This window comes from Canis aureus, chromosome 18, assembly GCF_053574225.1.
Source record: "Canis aureus isolate CA01 chromosome 18, VMU_Caureus_v.1.0, whole genome shotgun sequence".
NCBI lineage: Eukaryota > Metazoa > Chordata > Mammalia > Carnivora > Canidae > Canis > Canis aureus.
Window position 1 is genome coordinate 54,434,940 of NC_135628.1, and position 18,607 is coordinate 54,453,546.

The 18,607-nt window shown below is 45.9% G+C and overlaps 1 protein-coding gene across 2 annotated transcripts in view; it reads left to right on the forward strand.

Moving 5' to 3' along the window:
* CPA4 (carboxypeptidase A4) overlaps positions 1-18,607 on the forward strand; it is a 26,874-nt gene continuing 8,267 nt past the window's right edge. For both annotated transcript variants that reach the window (XM_077857343.1, XM_077857342.1), the window contains exons 1-10: positions 1-134; positions 5,531-5,612; positions 6,050-6,184; positions 7,274-7,372; positions 10,313-10,414; positions 11,746-11,850; positions 12,575-12,685; positions 13,844-13,934; positions 15,362-15,561; positions 16,475-16,559. In XM_077857343.1, the coding sequence (XP_077713469.1) occupies positions 67-134; positions 5,531-5,612; positions 6,050-6,184; positions 7,274-7,372; positions 10,313-10,414; positions 11,746-11,850; positions 12,575-12,685; positions 13,844-13,934; positions 15,362-15,561; positions 16,475-16,559 (1,078 nt within the window). In that variant the 5' untranslated portion in view covers positions 1-66. The remainder of the gene's footprint in view (positions 135-5,530; positions 5,613-6,049; positions 6,185-7,273; positions 7,373-10,312; positions 10,415-11,745; positions 11,851-12,574; positions 12,686-13,843; positions 13,935-15,361; positions 15,562-16,474; positions 16,560-18,607) is intronic.

Below are 18,607 nucleotides of genomic sequence, written 5' to 3' on the forward strand. Positions count from 1 at the left end.
GAGTCTGCCTCAGACTTCATATAAATATGCTTGACTCAGCCACTCTGTGACCGACACTCTTGGGACATGAAGTGGATACTATTCTTTGGGGCCCTTATTGGGCTCAGCATCTGTGGCCGAGAAAAGTTTTTTGGGTAAGTTCCTTTTGGACTTACTATTATTATTGTTACTTGATTAGTTCAGTGATATGGGAGCCAGATGGATTTGAAAATGAATGGCTGATTATACCTCAAGTGGTGTTGGCATTGGAAAAGAAGACATGAGCTCCTGTCCCAGTTCTACCCTGTGTCATCCTGGGCAAGTTCCTTCTCTCTCAGACTCAATCATATCTGTGAAATCAGGATTAGGTGGCCTGCATAGTTCCTCCCTGGCTCCCTAATCTCCTACCAGTTCTTTTACTTTCTAGTTTTTATTTCTGGGGTCAGTTCCAGGTCTCTCCTACTTTCTTACTTCTATATTATGAATTACCAAGAACTATCAGAAATTGTTTTTAATTTCTGCCATGTTTAGGGGAAAACCTGGGTCTTAGGCTTTTTGATTTCACCTTTTTGTTAATGGTGAAGGCTTTGTAGAGCTGGTACTTTCTCTCTCTCTCTCAAAAAAATTTATTTATTCATTCATTCATTCATTCGAGACAGAAAGAGGCCGAGGTTTAGGCGAGGGAGAAGCAAGCTCCCCATAAGGAGCTGATGCAGGACTCGATCCCAGGACCCCAAGAGCACTGATCCAAAGGCAGATGCTCAACTACTGAGCCACCCAGGTGCGCCTATAGAACTGGTACTTTTTTTTTTTTTTAAGATTTTATTTATTTATTCATAGAGACACAGCTAGAGAGAGAGCGGCAGAGAGACACAGGCAGAGGGAGGAGCAGGCTCCATGCAGGGAGCCTGATGTGGGACTCGATCCCGGGTCTCCAGGATCACGCCCTGAGCTGCAGGCGGTGCTAAACCGCTGCGCCACCGGGGCTGCCCAGAACTGGTACTTTTTTTTTTTTTTTTAATTTTTTTAAAATTTATTTATGATAGTCAGAGAGAGAGAGAGAGAGGCAGAGACATAGGCAGAGGGAGAAGCAGGCTCCCTCTTGCACCGGGAGCCCGAAGTGGGATTCGATCCCGGGTCTCCAGGATCGCGCCCTGGGCCAAAGGCAGGCGCCAAACCGCTGCGCCACCCAGGGATCCCCTGGAACTGGTACTTTTTCATCAGTGTTTGGGTCATGGGGATTCGATAGGTCTTGCCTAGTCACAGTGGTGAGAATTAACATGTTAAGGATACACCTGTACACCTTGTGTACATGTGTATGTGTGTGTGCATGTACACACATGCCCAACATGCTCCATGCAGAATGCTTTGCAGAGGTTTGCAAAGGAGAGGACATTTGAGAGGTAGGAGAGATGAAAGGATGCTGTGGTCCCCTGCTAGATTGAATTCTAAGAACTCATTACTGCATAATGCTTTGCCATTTGCAAAGAGCTTTCATGTGCATTATCTTTTGGATCACGCAACAACTCTGCCAGGCAGGGGTGTTATTTTCCTCAATTTAAACATGAAAAAACTCAGCCTTAGAAAGGGTAAGGAACCTGCCCAAGGCCACTTAGCTGGTAAGTGGGGGAGCTGGAACTCTGAAGGCAAAACCCATACCCTTTTGCTATAGCACAAGTTAATCTCCAGATAGGATCCTCTGTCTCACAGATATATCTATATCTGTTAGTTGACTCTCTAATATGCTCTCTGGCTAAAGGGACTTTGGGGTTCTTTATTGAGGTAATTACTTATACGAGATTGAGTAATTTTTATGGTGATGACTTCTTCTCACACCTGGTGTCTACTGTCAAATAGCTCAGAGGGGTTAGGCATAGCAGGTGGCCAGAGAAGGAGATTTTTCCACAGGCAGCTCAGCAGTAGGTATGTAATAACTATGCTTGCTGCCGTGTGGGCTGATGCATGGAGCTGTCAGGCTCTCACTGCAGCTATTCACATGGCTGGAAAAATCTTTATTTCTCAGGATACAGACTTCTCTTACAATGTAGAGGACACCTGAGTTGAGACAGCTGGGCCTGGTGTTTGAGTGCCCACCGCTGGAGCTTATATAGAAAGAGCTGCGTGCCTGGGCTAATTGCAGATGGTTTTAACCAATGGGTCATCCTCACCCCAAAATCTGGTCTCACCCTATAGTAGGGAACCCAGCAATGGTAGTGGAATCCATCCTGGGGTTCCTGACGTGTCCCAGACACCGAGCTCAGTGAACATTTCTAGCAAGGGGAAGCTGGCCTCTCTGTGTGTTCAAGCGGTGGGAAGCCAGGGCCAGGTTGGCTAGAAGGGGGCACGGCAGTGATAGAGATGAAGATGATGGATTTTTCCCCACCCTCACTCCCTAGCTTTTGTTTCTTCCACCCAGCTCCCTGCTGCCCCCAGCATCTCCTCTGCTGGCATCTTCTGCCCTGGTCTTCAGTCATCTTAAGGATGGGACGGTGGCCAGGGTGCCTAGAGGTACGAGGCAGGCAGAATAAAGGAAGTAGCTGCAGAACCGGTTGGAGTATCAGCAGTAGCTGGCAGGCAGTTAAGAGTTCTGTGAAACTGAGTCTTGTGGTGGCTGCTAAGCCCAGCTGGGGAGCTAGGTGAGATGGGCACAGAGAACAGGCCACTTGGCTTGCCCTCATGGCAGTGAGGGACGGATGGAAGCTCAGCCCCAGGGGCCTGTTGACTGTTCAGAACGTGGGATGAGTGTGAGGATGAGTGAGAGGAAGTCGCCAGCCATCCTGTTGGCAGCAGCTGGGTGGCTGTAGGTATGGGGGGTGGGGCAGAGTTAACAAGAGCACTGAGAACACCTGTATGGAGTAGCAGGGGTAAGCACGGCCACTTGCAAATTCCAATATATCCCCTTTCCCAGATCAATCTTCCATTTTCAGAAAGAGTTTGAGACCTCTGAATGAGTTTCCAGATAGCAGAAATAGGTTGTTTTCAGCTAGCCACACTCTCAGGACTGGGAAAGGGCATTTTTCAAATAGAGAAGGACAATTAGGGCAAGAAAATGGCAGCCCTTCACCCGGCACCTATTTATGTTCTCTCTGCTTCTAGGTTTTTGTTTTTTTAAAATTTTATTTATTTATTTGAGAGACAGAGAGTGAGAGAGAGTACACAAGGGGGGGGGTGAAAGGCAGAGGGAGAAGCAGACTCCCTGCCCAGCAGGGAGCCTGACACAGGTCTCAATCCTGGGACTCCAGGATCATGACCTGAGCCAAAGGCAGACACTCCTTGCACTGAGACACCCAGGTGCCCCTGCTGGGGTTTGATGGGCTCACGCTCATGAGATCTGTCAACCCCCTCACTTTTTAGCGCCATCTGAAGACTGTCCCTGACATTGCCTCTGGGTTAGGGAAAACCTCAATGGTGAGGACAGTTGGTTCTAAAGCTTGGGCATGAGATCGCCAAGCAGATAAGGAAAAGAGCTGGGCATTGGGCAGAGGGAACAGCATGGAAGGGCATAGTACATGGTGAATTTGGGATTTCAGTGAGGCTGGAGCTAAGAGGGTAGAGGAGGAGAGACAAATGGAGAAGTGCTCCAGCCCTTCCACTCTGCCTCTCTGCACTCTATAGTTGTATCTTTATCCTTGGTGGCTTGGCTGATAGGGCATGGTGAAATGTGCTGTGGATTTACACATGCTCAGGGCCAGTTAGATCCACTGGGTTCCACTACCATGGATTATGCCCAGGAGTATGACAGTTCTATTGTGAAGTTACCACTCTGGAAACAGTAAAGCACATGCTCTGGGAGCATGTGTAACGTGATGTTCACACTCTTGAGAGCTTCTTAATCTTATGTTCCTCTTTTTTTCTCTTCCTGTTCCATTTCCCTTTCCTCCTTTCTTGTGATTGTTCTAGTCAGTGCTGTATTTTACAGATGCCTCATTTTGCCAATAGAGATGTCAGTGCACAGGTGTGCTTTCTAGAACACTCATTTTAAAGACCCCTCTTTTTCTGGAGTATTGGGGGTGGGTTGTAGTAGAGCATAAGTTCGGCATATGGGCCCTGGTACTTAGCCAGGAATAAGGATTTCCCTTCTGTTTTAAACCTGTTCCTTTTTGGGAGGCTGCTTGCCTATGTCAGGGAAATGGTAGTTTGACTCCCCATCTTCATAGGGCTGCAGTTCAACTGCTAGCAAGCCTTTTGGGTTCAGACTGAGACCTACCCAGCCAGTGGCTTCTCCAGTGTAGCCTCAACAGCTCCCAGGGGTTGTGTTTGGTGGCCCCCCTCCAAGGACCCTGTGGGGACTGGATAAGCTGGGAGAAAGTGAGCCCTTGGCACTGGCATTTCCCCCAGACCTGCCACCTGCAGTTGGAGCAACTCATCAGTAGACCTTGCCTCTTTGGGGCCGGACTAGACCCCCTGGAGATTGTCCAGAACCTCCCGGAACAAAGTAAAACCCTGAGAGTCCCATCTGGATTGGGCCAGTTTTCCTATGAGAAGATGCGGATCTGCCACGTGAGGCTGCACATTTAGCTCCCAGTGACAGAATCATTTTCCCTGTCAACAGGTCCTTCAGCCCACAGCCCTCTCCAGCAGCTCTTCCTGCATTCATTCCTGTAAAGGGATGACGCATGTGACAGCGTCGAGTGCGGATTCATTCGGGCCGTCACCTAGCAACGGCCTAATGGCTCCCCTGGCTCCCCGAGCCGGCTGAGAGCACAAAGGCAGCTTTTCAGGCTTGGCCTTCTCCCACCCACACACAGGACTTCGGGGGGCCTCTGCCCCTGCCGCTGCTGCGGAAGTTAAATGGTGGAGATGAAGCAAGTCCGTGACAAACAACAAGGGGGGTTCGGGACTGGCCGGCTCCCTCCCGGGCCTTCTCAGGGCCCCCTTGGGAGGATTGAATCCCAAGTCAGCCCCAGCACCCTAGCTGGTATTGTAATTCGCATTTGTCTAGAGTCCTGGAGCTGAAAGGGATTGCGAGACCACCCAGCAAACAGCTCACCCTCCAAGGATGGAAGATCTATTCGCTTTTCCAGCTCTCTCCAGCATGGACCCCTCAGTACTTGCCTTTGACAGTGAAGAAGTGCTTCTTTATGTCTTGAGTTAGCTTTGCGTGTAACTCAGGAACATTCCTTTCTGCAAAATATATATGTTTTTCATTATAAAGTAATATGACCACATTACAGAAAACAGATACAAGGGGAAAAAAAGTCAGTCATCCATAATCCCACGACCCGGACATAAGCACTGTCAGCATTTGCTATATTTCCGTTGTCTGTTTTTCTTCCAATGCATCTGCTTTTTCCATACTTGTAATCATGGCATACATACAATTTTGTGTCCTGCTCTTTCACTTAATATTTCCCTTCAAGTTATACTATAAGCACTTTTTCATATTTGCCACGTAGTCTTATTTTTAATGGCTATACATTATAACCAAAGACTAGACCATTTCCTCTCATTCGGCCCAGTTATGTCTGGGACAAATCGGCTTGGGGTTTATTTGCCAGCTGAAAGCTCACCATTATCTCGTTTTGTTTTGTTTTGTTTTTCTTTCCTCCAGGGACCAAGTTTTTAGGATTAATGTCAGAAATGGAGACGAGAGCAGCAAACTAAGTCAGCTAGTGAATTCAGACAACCTTAAGGTACCTGGTTCTTCTTAGTCCTCTTGGGTATCTCTGACCCGGGTGAGGAAAGACACTTGCACCACTGACATTTTAATGCTCCTGGAGAGTTCTCCTGTATAGTCCTATATTAGTCCACATGTGCTTACATGATTGCAAGGCTTGATGGGGAGAAGTGCTGGAGATCACAGCACTGCTGTCCTGGGAGATGGGTGGCCTCAATGGGGGACTCCATCTTTCTATCTGCCACTGACTTACTACTTCTTGGCCTCTGCCAGGTATTGCCTTCTGGGCAGGCCTGACCAGACACAGCTGTGAAATGGGCCAAGTTTGCCCTTGGGTGGAAGCCAGCTCCTCAGGGATCACCCTAGCTTTTGGCAGTTGTTCTAGAAGAATGAATCCATTGTGCCTCTTACCTGAACTGTCCCTTAACCTGGTTTTATTTCTGTTATCTTCAGCTCAACTTCTGGAAATCTCCCTCTACCTTCAGTCGTCCTGTGGATGTCCTGGTCCCATCTGTCAGTCTGCAGTCAGTCAGATCCTTCCTAAAGTCCCAGGGCTTAGAGTACTCAGTGACAATTGAAGACCTGCAGGTGGGTAGGCCAAGGTCCCTAACTGGTCTTGCATAGGACAAAGCATCCAGAGTGGACCTGAGACATGTGCAAGTCCTGGTCTCTTATCCTTCTCCATTTTATAGATGAACTCATTGAGATCCATGGACAGAAGGTACCATAACTTGTTAGTGGAATATGTTGTAGTAGAAAGGGTATACATAGGTGAGGGAGCTGGACAGAGCTGGATCCAAATCCTGATTTGGCTATCAGCTGTGTGACTTGGGGCAAGCAATGAATGTCTTGAGCCTCTGTTTCTTCATCAGTAAAATGGTAACAGCGATACCTATTTAATACAATTTGTTGAGAAAATTAAATGATTAAGTGTATGTGAAATGCCTGACAGTACCTGGTCTGTCATAGATGCCCCACAAATAATCAAGCCTCTCTCCCTTTTTGTATTTGAAGTCAAGAGGAAAGAAAAATGTGGGTGGGGGGTGGTGGTGTTGGAGACCAGTCATAAAAAGCATCTTTTGAAAAAAGAAGGAATGTCACCAGTAGTTCTCAGTGGAGGGAACATCACCACCCAAGCCAGACACCAGCCTCACGACCTGTATATGAACAGCAGGACAGTGTCTGGCTCATGTTCTCTCCTTCACCGAGGTAGGTTATGGACTAATTGGTGATTTGGCTCGGGAGTTTCCTGATGGCGTGAGCAGCTGTGAGCTTATTAATCATCCTCACATGTCACAGACATCTGCCAGGAGCCTTCAAAGTATGAGTGGTTATAAGAATTTCTTTGTTTCTGAATGGTTTCCCAAGCTGTGTATTTCAGAGGCACTGGATACCAGATGCGGGCTGATGTCTAGAGAATTCATAGTATAGAATAACCAAATAGCACATATGTTACTTTTGGGGAGTAAGTGGGTTTTGAATGGGGTGATGTACGTTGGGTGCCAAGAAGTAAGCTTTTATAGATATGTGGAAGAAATCTGACCTCCTTTTTACACCTTGACATTTGTGTGCTGAGGGTGCTGCCATCCATGGCCAGCTTGTGCCAAAACATGGCAGAAACAACATGAACCTCCATCTCTGGTGGGTCACTTCACAGCATTGCCATGTCTGTTTTAGGCCCTTTTAGATAATGAAGATGAAGAAATGCAACACAATGAAGGGCAAGAGCGGAGTAGTAATAACTTCAACTATGGGGCCTACCATTCTCTGGAAGCTGTAAGTGTCTCAGAGCAGGTTAAGATCCAGGTCATCAGCATCTGGGGTTTTGTAACTCCTTTCCTTACTTCTAGGATGCATTAGCCCTTAGCACAATACCCTTTCAGGAAGGGGCTAAAATGTGAACACTTCAGTTTCTTTATAATTCTTGGGTTGTTTATCTCCCACCAGCACCTAAAAGCATAGTGAAACACAACTGAACATTTTCTCCTACATGCATCCTTCTTTCTTAAGGCAACCCCTTAAAGAAAACCATGAAATAATTACAATCATTTCCATCCTTGTAATTCAACCTTCTTATACCCCACCATAATCCCTGTATTTTACTCACCCAGATTAAAATGTTACTTATTCCAGGCAAGTAGACAAATGGTTATTTCCAAGGTTAACCAAATATTTCCACTTTATTTATCATGATTACTTATAATGCATATTTGTTCTATAATGTATTTTGGTGCTGTGTTTAGTTAAAAACCACTTTATATAGATGACTGACTTTCAAGGTAAGCCAACCCTTTCAATAAAAAACTCGGAGCAGAAAAATTTAATATGATATTAGAACTTGAGGAATCAAGAGGGGCTATAGAATGGGACTGTATCACATATCATACAGTTTTCTTACAATCCTCAATGTCTTCTGCAATAATCTGGAAACTCTTCTAGCTCAGAACAACACCTCAAAACGAAATTGTTATTCTCCTTCCTATATCTGCCTACATGTTATTCTTTCTATCCAAAGATGGGGTTCCTGGCAGGCTTTTCATGAGGCATATACGTCGAGTTGTTTTTCTTCTAGATGAGGGATTATTTCCAAGGTTGACCAACTGTTTTCACTTCTTTCCCATGATTGTCAGTAGCTTTGTTTATTGTGTACACTTCCAACCGCACTGCCCCTTCATCCCTTTTGTGACCAATGACATACATCTGCAAAACAGCTGGATAAAGTTAGGAGTTCAGTCCAGGGCCATGGACAAAAGCAGAGCTCAGGGCTCACAAGGGGATCAGACCCATGACGTTAGCCTCCTTATGGTGAGGCACTCCCTAGCTGAGCTAAGCGGTTGCAAATGTCACCCAAGACTCCAGGAACTCCATCCCCTCACCTGCCTGCTATGGGAGCCGCACTTTCTCATGCACTTGCTTTTGTTCTCTGGCTTTAGGGGTCACTGCCATCTGATTGCAGCTACCCTACCCTGTTCCCTGTTCCCCAGTGAGGCCTTCTGCTGTGCTTCAGTGTACCATCTCCCTCTTGGCTTGATCACACGCAGTTCTTTCTAAAAACAGCTTTGAAGAGCTCTCATCCTGTAACCGCTTAGGCCTGCTTAGGTCTCTGGCGGGAGTCTCATGTTTGTCTCAGCCAGGGTTTCCAGTTTCAGTTTTCCCGTGTGTTGTTGTAGTTGCCATTATTTCTGTTAGGTTTCCCAGCAGAGTTTCCTCCTAATCTCTGCAGTGTGAATTTGGACCCCTCTTTCCCAATATCGCTTTGGTGTTTTAACTTTTCCTGGGTGACTTTCTTGCCTCTCACGGCTCAGAGTGGGCATCTGATTTTTTTGCTTCCCTTTCTAGGGTCTGTAGGTAGAGTTTCCAGGGCCAGTTCTCAGCTCTCAAGTTCCAGCTCCTTAGTCCACGCTGGGTCCTGGGCCCTCTGTTGCTATTTCTGGTCTGCTGTAAACCCTCAGAGCCTAAGGCAGAGATCTGGTCTTGAGGCTCCATTTTCTGCCCTCTACCAGCTGGTTAGCTCCCTTTTCAGTTTCTTCTTTCTTGATTTTTAAGAAATCAAGTTTCTCCTTTCTTGATTATTGAGCTTGGCTGTGAATTATTTTCATTGTAGTTTATCTGGTTTATGTATGTATTTAGGGGATGGTTTCTTGCTTCGGCTCAGTCTGCGATATTGACTGCAACTCTGATAAACCATGGAAGCTGGAATTTTACTCAACATTGATTGCATGTTTTTCTCCTCTGTAAAGCTCCCTCTTCTACTTTTAAGGTCTAAATACACATTTATTTATTTCCTTCTTTTGACCCTCAAAACGTTTGAGCAACTAAGAAGGATGAATTCTATTTAAATCAAGATTTTTTTAGAAATTGAAACCAAATGGAACCTTTTGTAGCTATGATTTATAGCTCTTTATTTGTTCTCTTAAGGCCATTAGAAGAATCTCCAAAGTGGGGTGCTTGTACAATAGGGTGTAAGCAAGGTGCTTTACTGGAATGGAGGAAGAAACAATTACAACTCCTATTTATGTTCTGCATACATTAATATTTATTATTAATGCAACCATTTTTGTTTCTTTGTTTTATAATGTATGTCTTTGTGTGGTACATTATTCCAGTGGTATGCATAATATATATAAGTAATATACATAATATATGCACATTATAAAACGAACATACACACACACACAGGATGTATGCTAATTAAAAAAAAAACTGATGAAGAAAGTGATCAAAGGTTTGGAGAGGACCGTTTTCAAGAACTTTGGCTAAGGGGTGCCTGATGGCTCAGCTGGTTAAGTGTTTGCCTTTGGCTCAGGTCGTCATCCTAGCATCCTGGGATAGAGTCCTGCATCAGGCTCCCTGCTCAGAGGGGGAGCCTGCTTCTCCCTCTCCTCCCTTCTTATGCTCTCTCTTTCTCTCTGCTTCTGTCGCTGTCTCTGTCCCTTGCTCTCAAATAAATAAAGAAAATGTTAAGAAAAAAAAGAGAACCTTGGCTAAATGGGGTGATTGCTGATTATCCAGTCTAGTATGGCACAAAGGACCACACTTCTGGAGCAGTATGTATACACAACTCTTTCTAGTTTAGTGGCCTATAATTTTATGGAAAGATAAAATGTATTGTTTTATAGAATATTGTAGAAAAGGATTCTTTAGGCAGTTCTTCAAGAATAAGTATCCCATGACAAAATTTTTAAATGCCCCTGAGTTCACTTTTTCATGCTTCAGATTTACCGTGAGATGGACAGCATTGCCAGAGATTTTCCTGCCTTGGTGAGCAGGGTGAAGATTGGGCATTCATTTGAAAACCGGCCCATGTATGTGCTGAAGGTGAGGCCTTAGGCTCTTCAAGGAACCTGACTGGACTCAGGTACCTGGTCCCTTGTGACCAAGACCCAGCCCCCAGCCCTCTGAAGGAGGCAATGCTTTAGGATCTCCTTGACTTCAGGGATATGGGGGAGACATTTACTGGGGATCAAATTTGGTGTGACAGTGTGTCCTCTGTTTGTACCTAATATGGAAGGAGATGGAAGGAGCCTATCCTGTTGCAAGTTTTGACTAAAAGGCAGGATCAATGTGTGTGTGTGTGTGTGTGTGTGTGTGTGTGTGTGTGTATAGTGGGTGAGGGGTAATGGGGATGGATGAGGTGGGTTCAGTTAGTATTCCAGAAAGCTCTCAGGCCACGAGCTTTTGCCTTCATTCCTACCTCTGTAAAGCAAGACAAATTGGGTTGATTCTACAGAATCTATTCTGCATTTAGGGGTACTTTTTGGAAAAGCAATCTGGGAAGCTAATTTTAGGGTTGATGTGATTTTAAGCCCAGCCTATGATCCTTGGCTGCACAAAGCCTAATTTCTAGATATTTCTAACAGATTCAGGTCTATATTGGCAAAAGAGGTAGAAAATTTATGGCAGGGACATAAATTATATAAATAATCTGGCCAACTGAATAAAAAGGAATTTGGAGATATGAACCACGGGACAACTGATGGTGCTAAGAATATGTCAAATCCCTAGCTTCATATAAGCCCTGAAGAACCCAGACTCGTAGCTAGAATTACCAGCCAGAGGAGATTTGCCACCGAGCTGGTCGCTCTGAAATAATCCACATAAATTTAGATTATTTGCCAATCTGATGGAGACTCTGGCTTCATTAGCACCACGCTCTGACCCAAGGCGGCCTGACCCCACGCTAAAAGGCAGGAGCCAGAATTCATTTAACGCCATTTACAAAGAGCTATAGTGAACCTCTCTCTTCCCCCTTTTAAAATCGAATTCATTTATTGCATCAACTAGAACAGGCCAGTTTATGCACCCTTGTGTCTCTCTCTGTTGGGATACCATTTGAGGTCTTTCAAGAGATACAATATTATCTCTAATCACACTAGCATGATAATTCACAATAGCAATTGTTTCCCCTTCCCATTTGCTTCCAACCCTGGAGCGGCTGGAGCTGCCTGGAGCTGCGACTGGGCCTAGCCAGCCCACCAATTAAGCTCCCTGGTCACGGATAAGCCTGATAAATAGATGGTGCCCTCAGGAACATTTGGTCTCTGAATTATCTTAAATGGATTAAATGAATAGGGGTGAACTGGGGAGAGGAGAGGTGAGCAGAGACATGGGCAAGAGGGTCACTTTCTGGCCTCTTTGTCTTTCCACAGTTCAGCACTGCAGAAGGCAGGCGGCGGCCAGCCATTTGGCTGAATGCGGGCATCCATTCCCGGGAGTGGATTTCGCAGGCCACAGCAATCTGGACCGCGAGGAAGGTCATGTCGCCCGGTATTAGCCGAGAATTGTGGTGGGCCCAGGGTGCCCCTGCAGGGTCTCATGAGGCTGGGCTTGGGCGACGAGGTGGGAAGGCACTCTGCACAGACACAGTGGGCCGGGGGCCTTTTCAGATCAGAGAAGCAAAAGGTCAGAGCCCCTTGGTCAAGCCGCTGTGGCTAAATGACAAAGTTCATTCATAGTAGCGAGCTAATGAGCTGCAGAGGTGGCCCTGAAACTCTAACCCGTAGTCAGCACCACAGGAAGGGAGTGGAGTCTTCTCATCAGTGAAACTCCGATTTAACTTTGCCTTGGGCCCTGCCCTAGCCCTCCAGATCCTCAGGGGCCTCATGCAGTCTACCATGTCCCTCTGGAGAGTCTGCTTTAAGGCGGCACTAGGGACAGGAGTGCTGCACGTGGAGGATTTATTTTCCCTGCCTGTTAGCATGGGGGCTCAGAGCCCCTAAAACTGTTAGGACATGTGGCTCTTCCCTCCCTGTTCCCACCCCCTGGAAGGAATGAATGAACCAGGCAGCCCTGGACTCATTGCAGTTGCTGTCCTCATGAAGCCACATTTCCGCAGGGTTTGAAGGGCTCCAAGAGCTTTGCAGAGAGCTGTGTCTCTGAGGGTGACAGGGAGTCTGCAGAGGGGCATCTGGAGAAGATGACAGGGGCTTAGACCTTGCTGGCCAAAGCATAGCTGACAAGCTTCTGGTCTCTGCTTAGATTGTATCTGATTATGGGAAGGACCCAGCTCTCACCTCCATCTTGGAGAAAATGGATATTTTCTTGTTGCCTGTGGCCAATCCTGATGGATATGTGTACACACAAACTCAAGTGAGTAATTCTGGATGAGCCGGGCTTGAACTTAAGAAGATTTTGTTGGGAATCCTCGCTGTGCTACCTAAACAGTTGTGTGAACGTGGAGAGAACGCCCATGCATGTGCATGTTATGAGCTTCCCTGGGCTCTTGTGTTTCACTCATTCTCTGAGCTGAGAGTCACCAGGGAATATTCTTTCTTAGAGAGAATAGTCTAATGAACTCCCTATCACGGATCTGGAACAATTATCAATACTTTACCAATCTTCTTTTCATTTCTTTCCCTCCCACACAGTTTTTTTCCTTTTGTTTAAAAGCAAATCCCTGACATCAGGTTATTTTACCCAAAACATCTTTAGTATGCAACTCTGGTTGATGATAATTAAAACAAAACAAAACAAAACAAACAATACACCACTGTCACTTTTTAAAAATTAATGGAATTTCTTTAATATCATCTAATTTCCCCAATTATCTTGTAAATGTCTCTTGAGTGTGTTTGTTGAAATCAGTACCCAAATAAGGTATGTACCCATATTTGGTGGTTATGGCTCTGCAGGCTTTTTAAATCTATGGCAGTTCCCCACCCCCACCACTCACATATCTTTTAAAAATGTCACTCATTTGTTGGAGAAACCAGGTACATTTTCCTGTAGAATGTCTCACATTCTGAATTTGCCTGATGGCTTCTTTGTTGGGTGTCATTTGTTCGTGTATCCCCCGTATTTCCTATTCACTAGCAGTCAGATCTTGAAGTTTGATGGGATTCGGGTTAGTTTTTTAGGTAAGAATAAAACAGTCGCTGTGCACTTCCTGTCATGCCAGTGATCATTTGGGCATATGATGTCTGTCCTTTTTCCTGAAGCCAAAAATTATTCAGTGGGTTCAGGTGGTATCAGGCTGGTTTTTGCATTATAAAGTTCTCATTGGGGAGGGCATTTTGGGGGGAGTCCTTCTCTCTGAGCCAGAAGAGCTGAGCCTCCTTTCTCTGGGAGATGAGAGAAGACTGCTTAGTCAGTGAGGACTGGAGCCCTGATGAGCCTCTAAGCAGAGCTGCAAGCAGCTTGCCCCATCTGTGATGCCCGCCCCTTCATAGACCTCCAGAGAAAACCTTCACTCCTCCTGTGTCCTGACCCATCTCTGAATGTTTGTTCCCTACTTGGTGGACTTTTCAGAACCGATTATGGAGGAAGACACGGTCCTTAAATCCTGGAAGTGCCTGCGTTGGTGCTGATCCAAATAGAAATTGGAATGCTAGTTTTGCAGGTAGGTTGGGGAGGTGGTTTCCAAACCCTGCTGTCCCTGGGGAGCCTGGTCCTCAGGGCTCTGAGCTGGGGGCGGGGGGGGGCCAGTTTCCAGGCTGGTTCCATTCCTGCTACGCTGAGAGACTTGGGCCAATCCCTTACGCTATGTCTTGGGCTTTTTTTTTTTTGTTTTTAAAAAATTGAGGGGCGGGTAATTTTGGAAAAGAATTATTCAGCAATTCTTGTTCTCCTGAAAGAACACTAGTATTTTAAACACTGTTGTAGTCTTAGATATATAGATCCTTGGCTTCTGTCCTGGTCATCCCTGCTTCTCTTGGGCAAGTGACTGGGTGGGTGGAAGGGCTCCTGGTGGTAACTCAGAAGAGAGTGGTTAGTTCTGTTACCCTAACAGAGCAGATCGTGTGATGTGGTGAGGATTTGACCTCAGCAGTTTGCCCTTAGATGTGTCAGTGTGATACTCAGCCTTTTGAGGCCACGGAAAGGGCATGAGAATGAGGAGACCCCGGTTCTGAGATCTAGCTATCTACACATTATCCCTACAGTAGTGCCCACCAGGGGCCAACTGTTTTTCTGTGTGTTACCTTATTTTTTTTGTCTGACCCAGGGAGTGAGTTTTATTACCCGAAATGAGACTGTTGAGGCTCAGAGACAATCTCAGGAGCTTGTGGTCGGTCAAGAGTTGAGAGTCTAACCTCACCTTGTGGTTCCAGAACCCTGTAGGGCTCTCTTACTTTTCACAGCTGTGCTGGTGTCCTGCCTTTAATGTACTTTTACTTGCAAGCTTGCCTACCACATGGACTGTGGCAGGGAGAATAATGTGCCTGTGGAGAGGAGCTGTTAGAAATGTGGGAACTGAGGGCATCAGAGTTAAGTCAGATCTTCCCACAACTGGGGCCGTTTTACACACATGCCAAATACCTCAGGGAGCTATGTTGTGAAGTGGTACAGAAGGCAATATTTCTAAATACCTGTCAAATCCGAGACTTTAGCCACAACAATAGATTATTTTTGGCAGCGCTTAGCCATTAAGATCTGAACCAAGAGAATGAGTTGACACCAGAATAAATGGAGTCATTTTCATTATTAATTGGTATTCATATTAATTATCTAGAATACTTATTAATTACAAGTCATTGTCAAGTATGATATTAATTATTTATGACAACTGTTAGTGATGCACTACAAGGTCAATTCTATCCATTTAAAGGAGTCCTTCCAGTTTTCCTCCTCAGCTGTGGCGGATCCAGTACCCTTCCACTTCTGCACCCTCTCCACCATGTACATGTATCGCAGATCAGGCTCGTGGGAGGGCTTCTCATATTGACTTGTCCGTTGCCAGCACCTTCTGTCCTTCCTCTGGGTTGAGTGTCCTGCATTTCTGTTTCCTTGCCCATGGATTTATGTTTCTGTTTGGGCCATCCCCCACAGGAGAGGGAGCCAGTGACAACCCTTGCTCTGAAATATATCATGGACCCCATGCCAATTCGGAAGTAGAGGTGAAATCGGTGGTAGATTTCATCCAAGGACACAGGAATTTCAAATGCTTCATTGACTTGCACAGCTACTCACAGCTGCTGATGTATCCATATGGGTATACCATCAAAAAGGCCCCAGATGCTGATGAACTGGTGAGTGATGGGCTGCCTTCCACCTAGTAGTGGGCCTGCTTGGCCCTTGGATACTGCCACAGTGGTTGTTCTGCAACTTCTAGGGAAAGTCCAGAAGCCTGGACTTATTTTATTAAGGGCCTGGTCTTCTCTCCCTGCCCTCAGACCTACTGGGGACAGGAAGAAGACAGTTCTCATTATTTCTGTATTTGCTGTCAGTTTCAAGAACTACACCTGATCCCTGCCTTTCCTTCTCAAATATTTTTCTGACCAAAATGCATTATGGACCCACCACTTGCCAAGAACTGTGGGTGTCATTGTGATGGGTATGAGAGAGGTTCTCCTCCTTCTGGTCAAGGTAGTTTAAGTAGGATGAAGGCTGCAGTCTCGGGATGCTCTGAGTCACATACAGTGACTTGCCCTAGGATGTGAACAGGCACTTATGATGCACTGGACTGGAGCAGAGCTGTCAGGGTGACTGCAGGTTTCTCCCTCCGTGCTGGTCTGTTGGAGAGTACCCTCTGCCCAGGGCTGCAGCTGGCCTAGAAACCTTCCAGCAGATTCAGGGCTCATGCTAGGTGTGGGCTAGATTCTGGTCTCAAACAGGCACTCTGCATAGGGCACATCCATATATGGTGGTCCTGTCTCCACCTCCACTCTGGGAACACCCGACTCTTAGAAGGTTTTCTCTGGAACATACTTGGCCTTCTCGTGTGTTCACGAACATGACATTCCCACCCCTCAGGATAGGTGAAGATGGTAGCGTATTTACTAGATTGGGTTGGTATGCAGCCCTATGCATCTCTGTGCATCAGGCTTTGGAAGCTTGGGGGGAAGGGCCGAGAATCTTCCACACCATTGGCAGCACAGAACAGCTGTGGGATGTCAGGCTGTGGGATCCATTCCTTCTCACTCCACTGGTTCCCCCTTCTAGGACGAGGTGGCAAGGCGTGCAGCCAAAGCTCTGGCTTCCCTGTCGGGCACTACATACCAAGTGGGTCCTACCTGTACCACTGTCTGTAAGTACCCACTGTATGTATTTATTTAGAAAATGCTTTGTGAGGAAAGTTGAAATAAAGTGGGAGAAGAGCTGCGAGTTAGGCTCACGGTTGTAGTCTGATTGCTTTTGTTGTTAGTGATGGACTGAATTTGCATCCAGTTTATGGGATGATAGCTGCTGTAGGTGGTCATCTCCCTCAGTACCATCACAACAGTCATGCTATCTGTCGTGTGCCTGTGCTGAGTGAAGTCCTGCTAGTATGCTGAAGTCTGGGTCCCTTATATTCCACGAAAGGTCCTGATAGAGTTTGTCAAAAATTCCTCAAGCCCAGGGTGCCCGGGTGGCTAAGTTCAGTAAGTGTCTGCCTTTGGCAAAGGTCATGATCCCAGGGTCCTGGGATTCTTGTTGGGCTTCCTGCTCAGTGGGGAGTCTGCTTCTCCCTCTTCCTCTGCAGCTCTCCCTGCTTGTGTTCTCTTTCTCTCTCTCATATAAATTAAGAAATCTTTAGAAAAAAATTCCTCAAGCCTATCATTCCATTTTAAAAGGAAACTCACATTTGGATAGACAGACCGAGGTGGTGGTAGTGGGGGTGGAGGAGATTCCCTCACCTTCCCATCAAAAATAAGCATGTGTTGGAGCATAGTGTGCTGTGAGCTGGGGTCCTCTGTGCAATGGTTAGCGTCAAGCCAAAAAAAAAAAATCTCCCAAACAAAGACTATCAAGACTCCAAACCTGAAGGTGGTCTTTACCTGAAGGTGGTCTTTACCTCATTACCTACAGTTTTAACCCCATTTTGAGGAAATACCCCTGCTTTGGTTTATCACTGAAGTGTTTCATCTGAGCATTTTACTCTGTTCCTATAAAGATACTTCCAGTTTCTTTATTCTAGGAACCCTGATCTTTAAACTTAAAGATCAAATGGAAGAAGGTTATAATTTTCCGAGAGTCTAGCTATCAATAGGAAAAACAAACAAACAAACATGAACATGAGGAGCACGGTTCTGACACTTTTATTTTTTAAAGATTTTATTTATTTATTTGAGAGAGCACAAGCAGGAGGAGTGGCAGGCAGAGGGAGAGGGAAAAGCAGGATCCCCATTGAACAGGGAGCCAGACATGAGGCTCAATCCCAGAACTCTGGGATCATGACCTGAGCCGAAGGCAGGTGCTTCACCAACAGCCCTCTGGGGGCCCTGGTTCTGACACCTAGAGAGCGAGTGCCTTCCTTTCTCTGCTAGTGCCTCCTCTGTAAGTAATGTTCTAACAGTCAGTCGGTCCACCCTTAGAGCCCCTGCAAACTTGCTGATATTTCTGTCCTCTTCCACACCCTAACTCTCCTTTCCAATTGCTTCACCCTCAGCTCTCTGTTCCCTTCAGGCTTCCTCTTCTGGGAAGTTTCTCCATCCCCCGTCCTGGGTGCTCCTGTGTTCTCTGACCTCAGCAGTCTTGTCTGTGTTGCCTACACCTGATTTTGGTGTTTGTGTGGCTAATTGTGGCAACCATCCCTTAATTATTGATGGTTTATTATTATTAGTGTTGTTAAATGGGAACTTCTCAGAGAAGAAACACATCAGGAGAGTTTCTCCCTCCTCTGCCTCATTGGTGAGAACTGAGTTTAGGACTGCAGAGAGCTGAAGAGACTTGGTGAGAGTCCTTTGACGAGGCCCTCTCAAAAGGGCATTGTGGGTCACCACAGCCCTGGCTTTTGGATCAAATACCAGTTTAAAGTATGGCCTTGTCATCCCACATCAAATACATTTTTCCTAATGTAAGCTGTGCCAAAATCCGGAGATACTTGTTGGATTCCTGCAGAACAAGAGGAGGAAGGCTCTCTTGAGTGTTGTCCAGGAGATATAATATTTCCTAAGTCTTTCAAGAGTGCATCTTCTGTATTCTTTAAAGGTTTTGTCTACCCTCCTTGCTTTCTAAAAATGTAATCAATTTTTGTAGAATAACAGTCTGATTCCATGGATTATTGTATGTGCTACATGAATAGTTGATGTTTGTTCCTTCAAGTGCCAGACCTTTTCTTAGATTAACAATTTTTGCTGAAAATAATATTCAAAA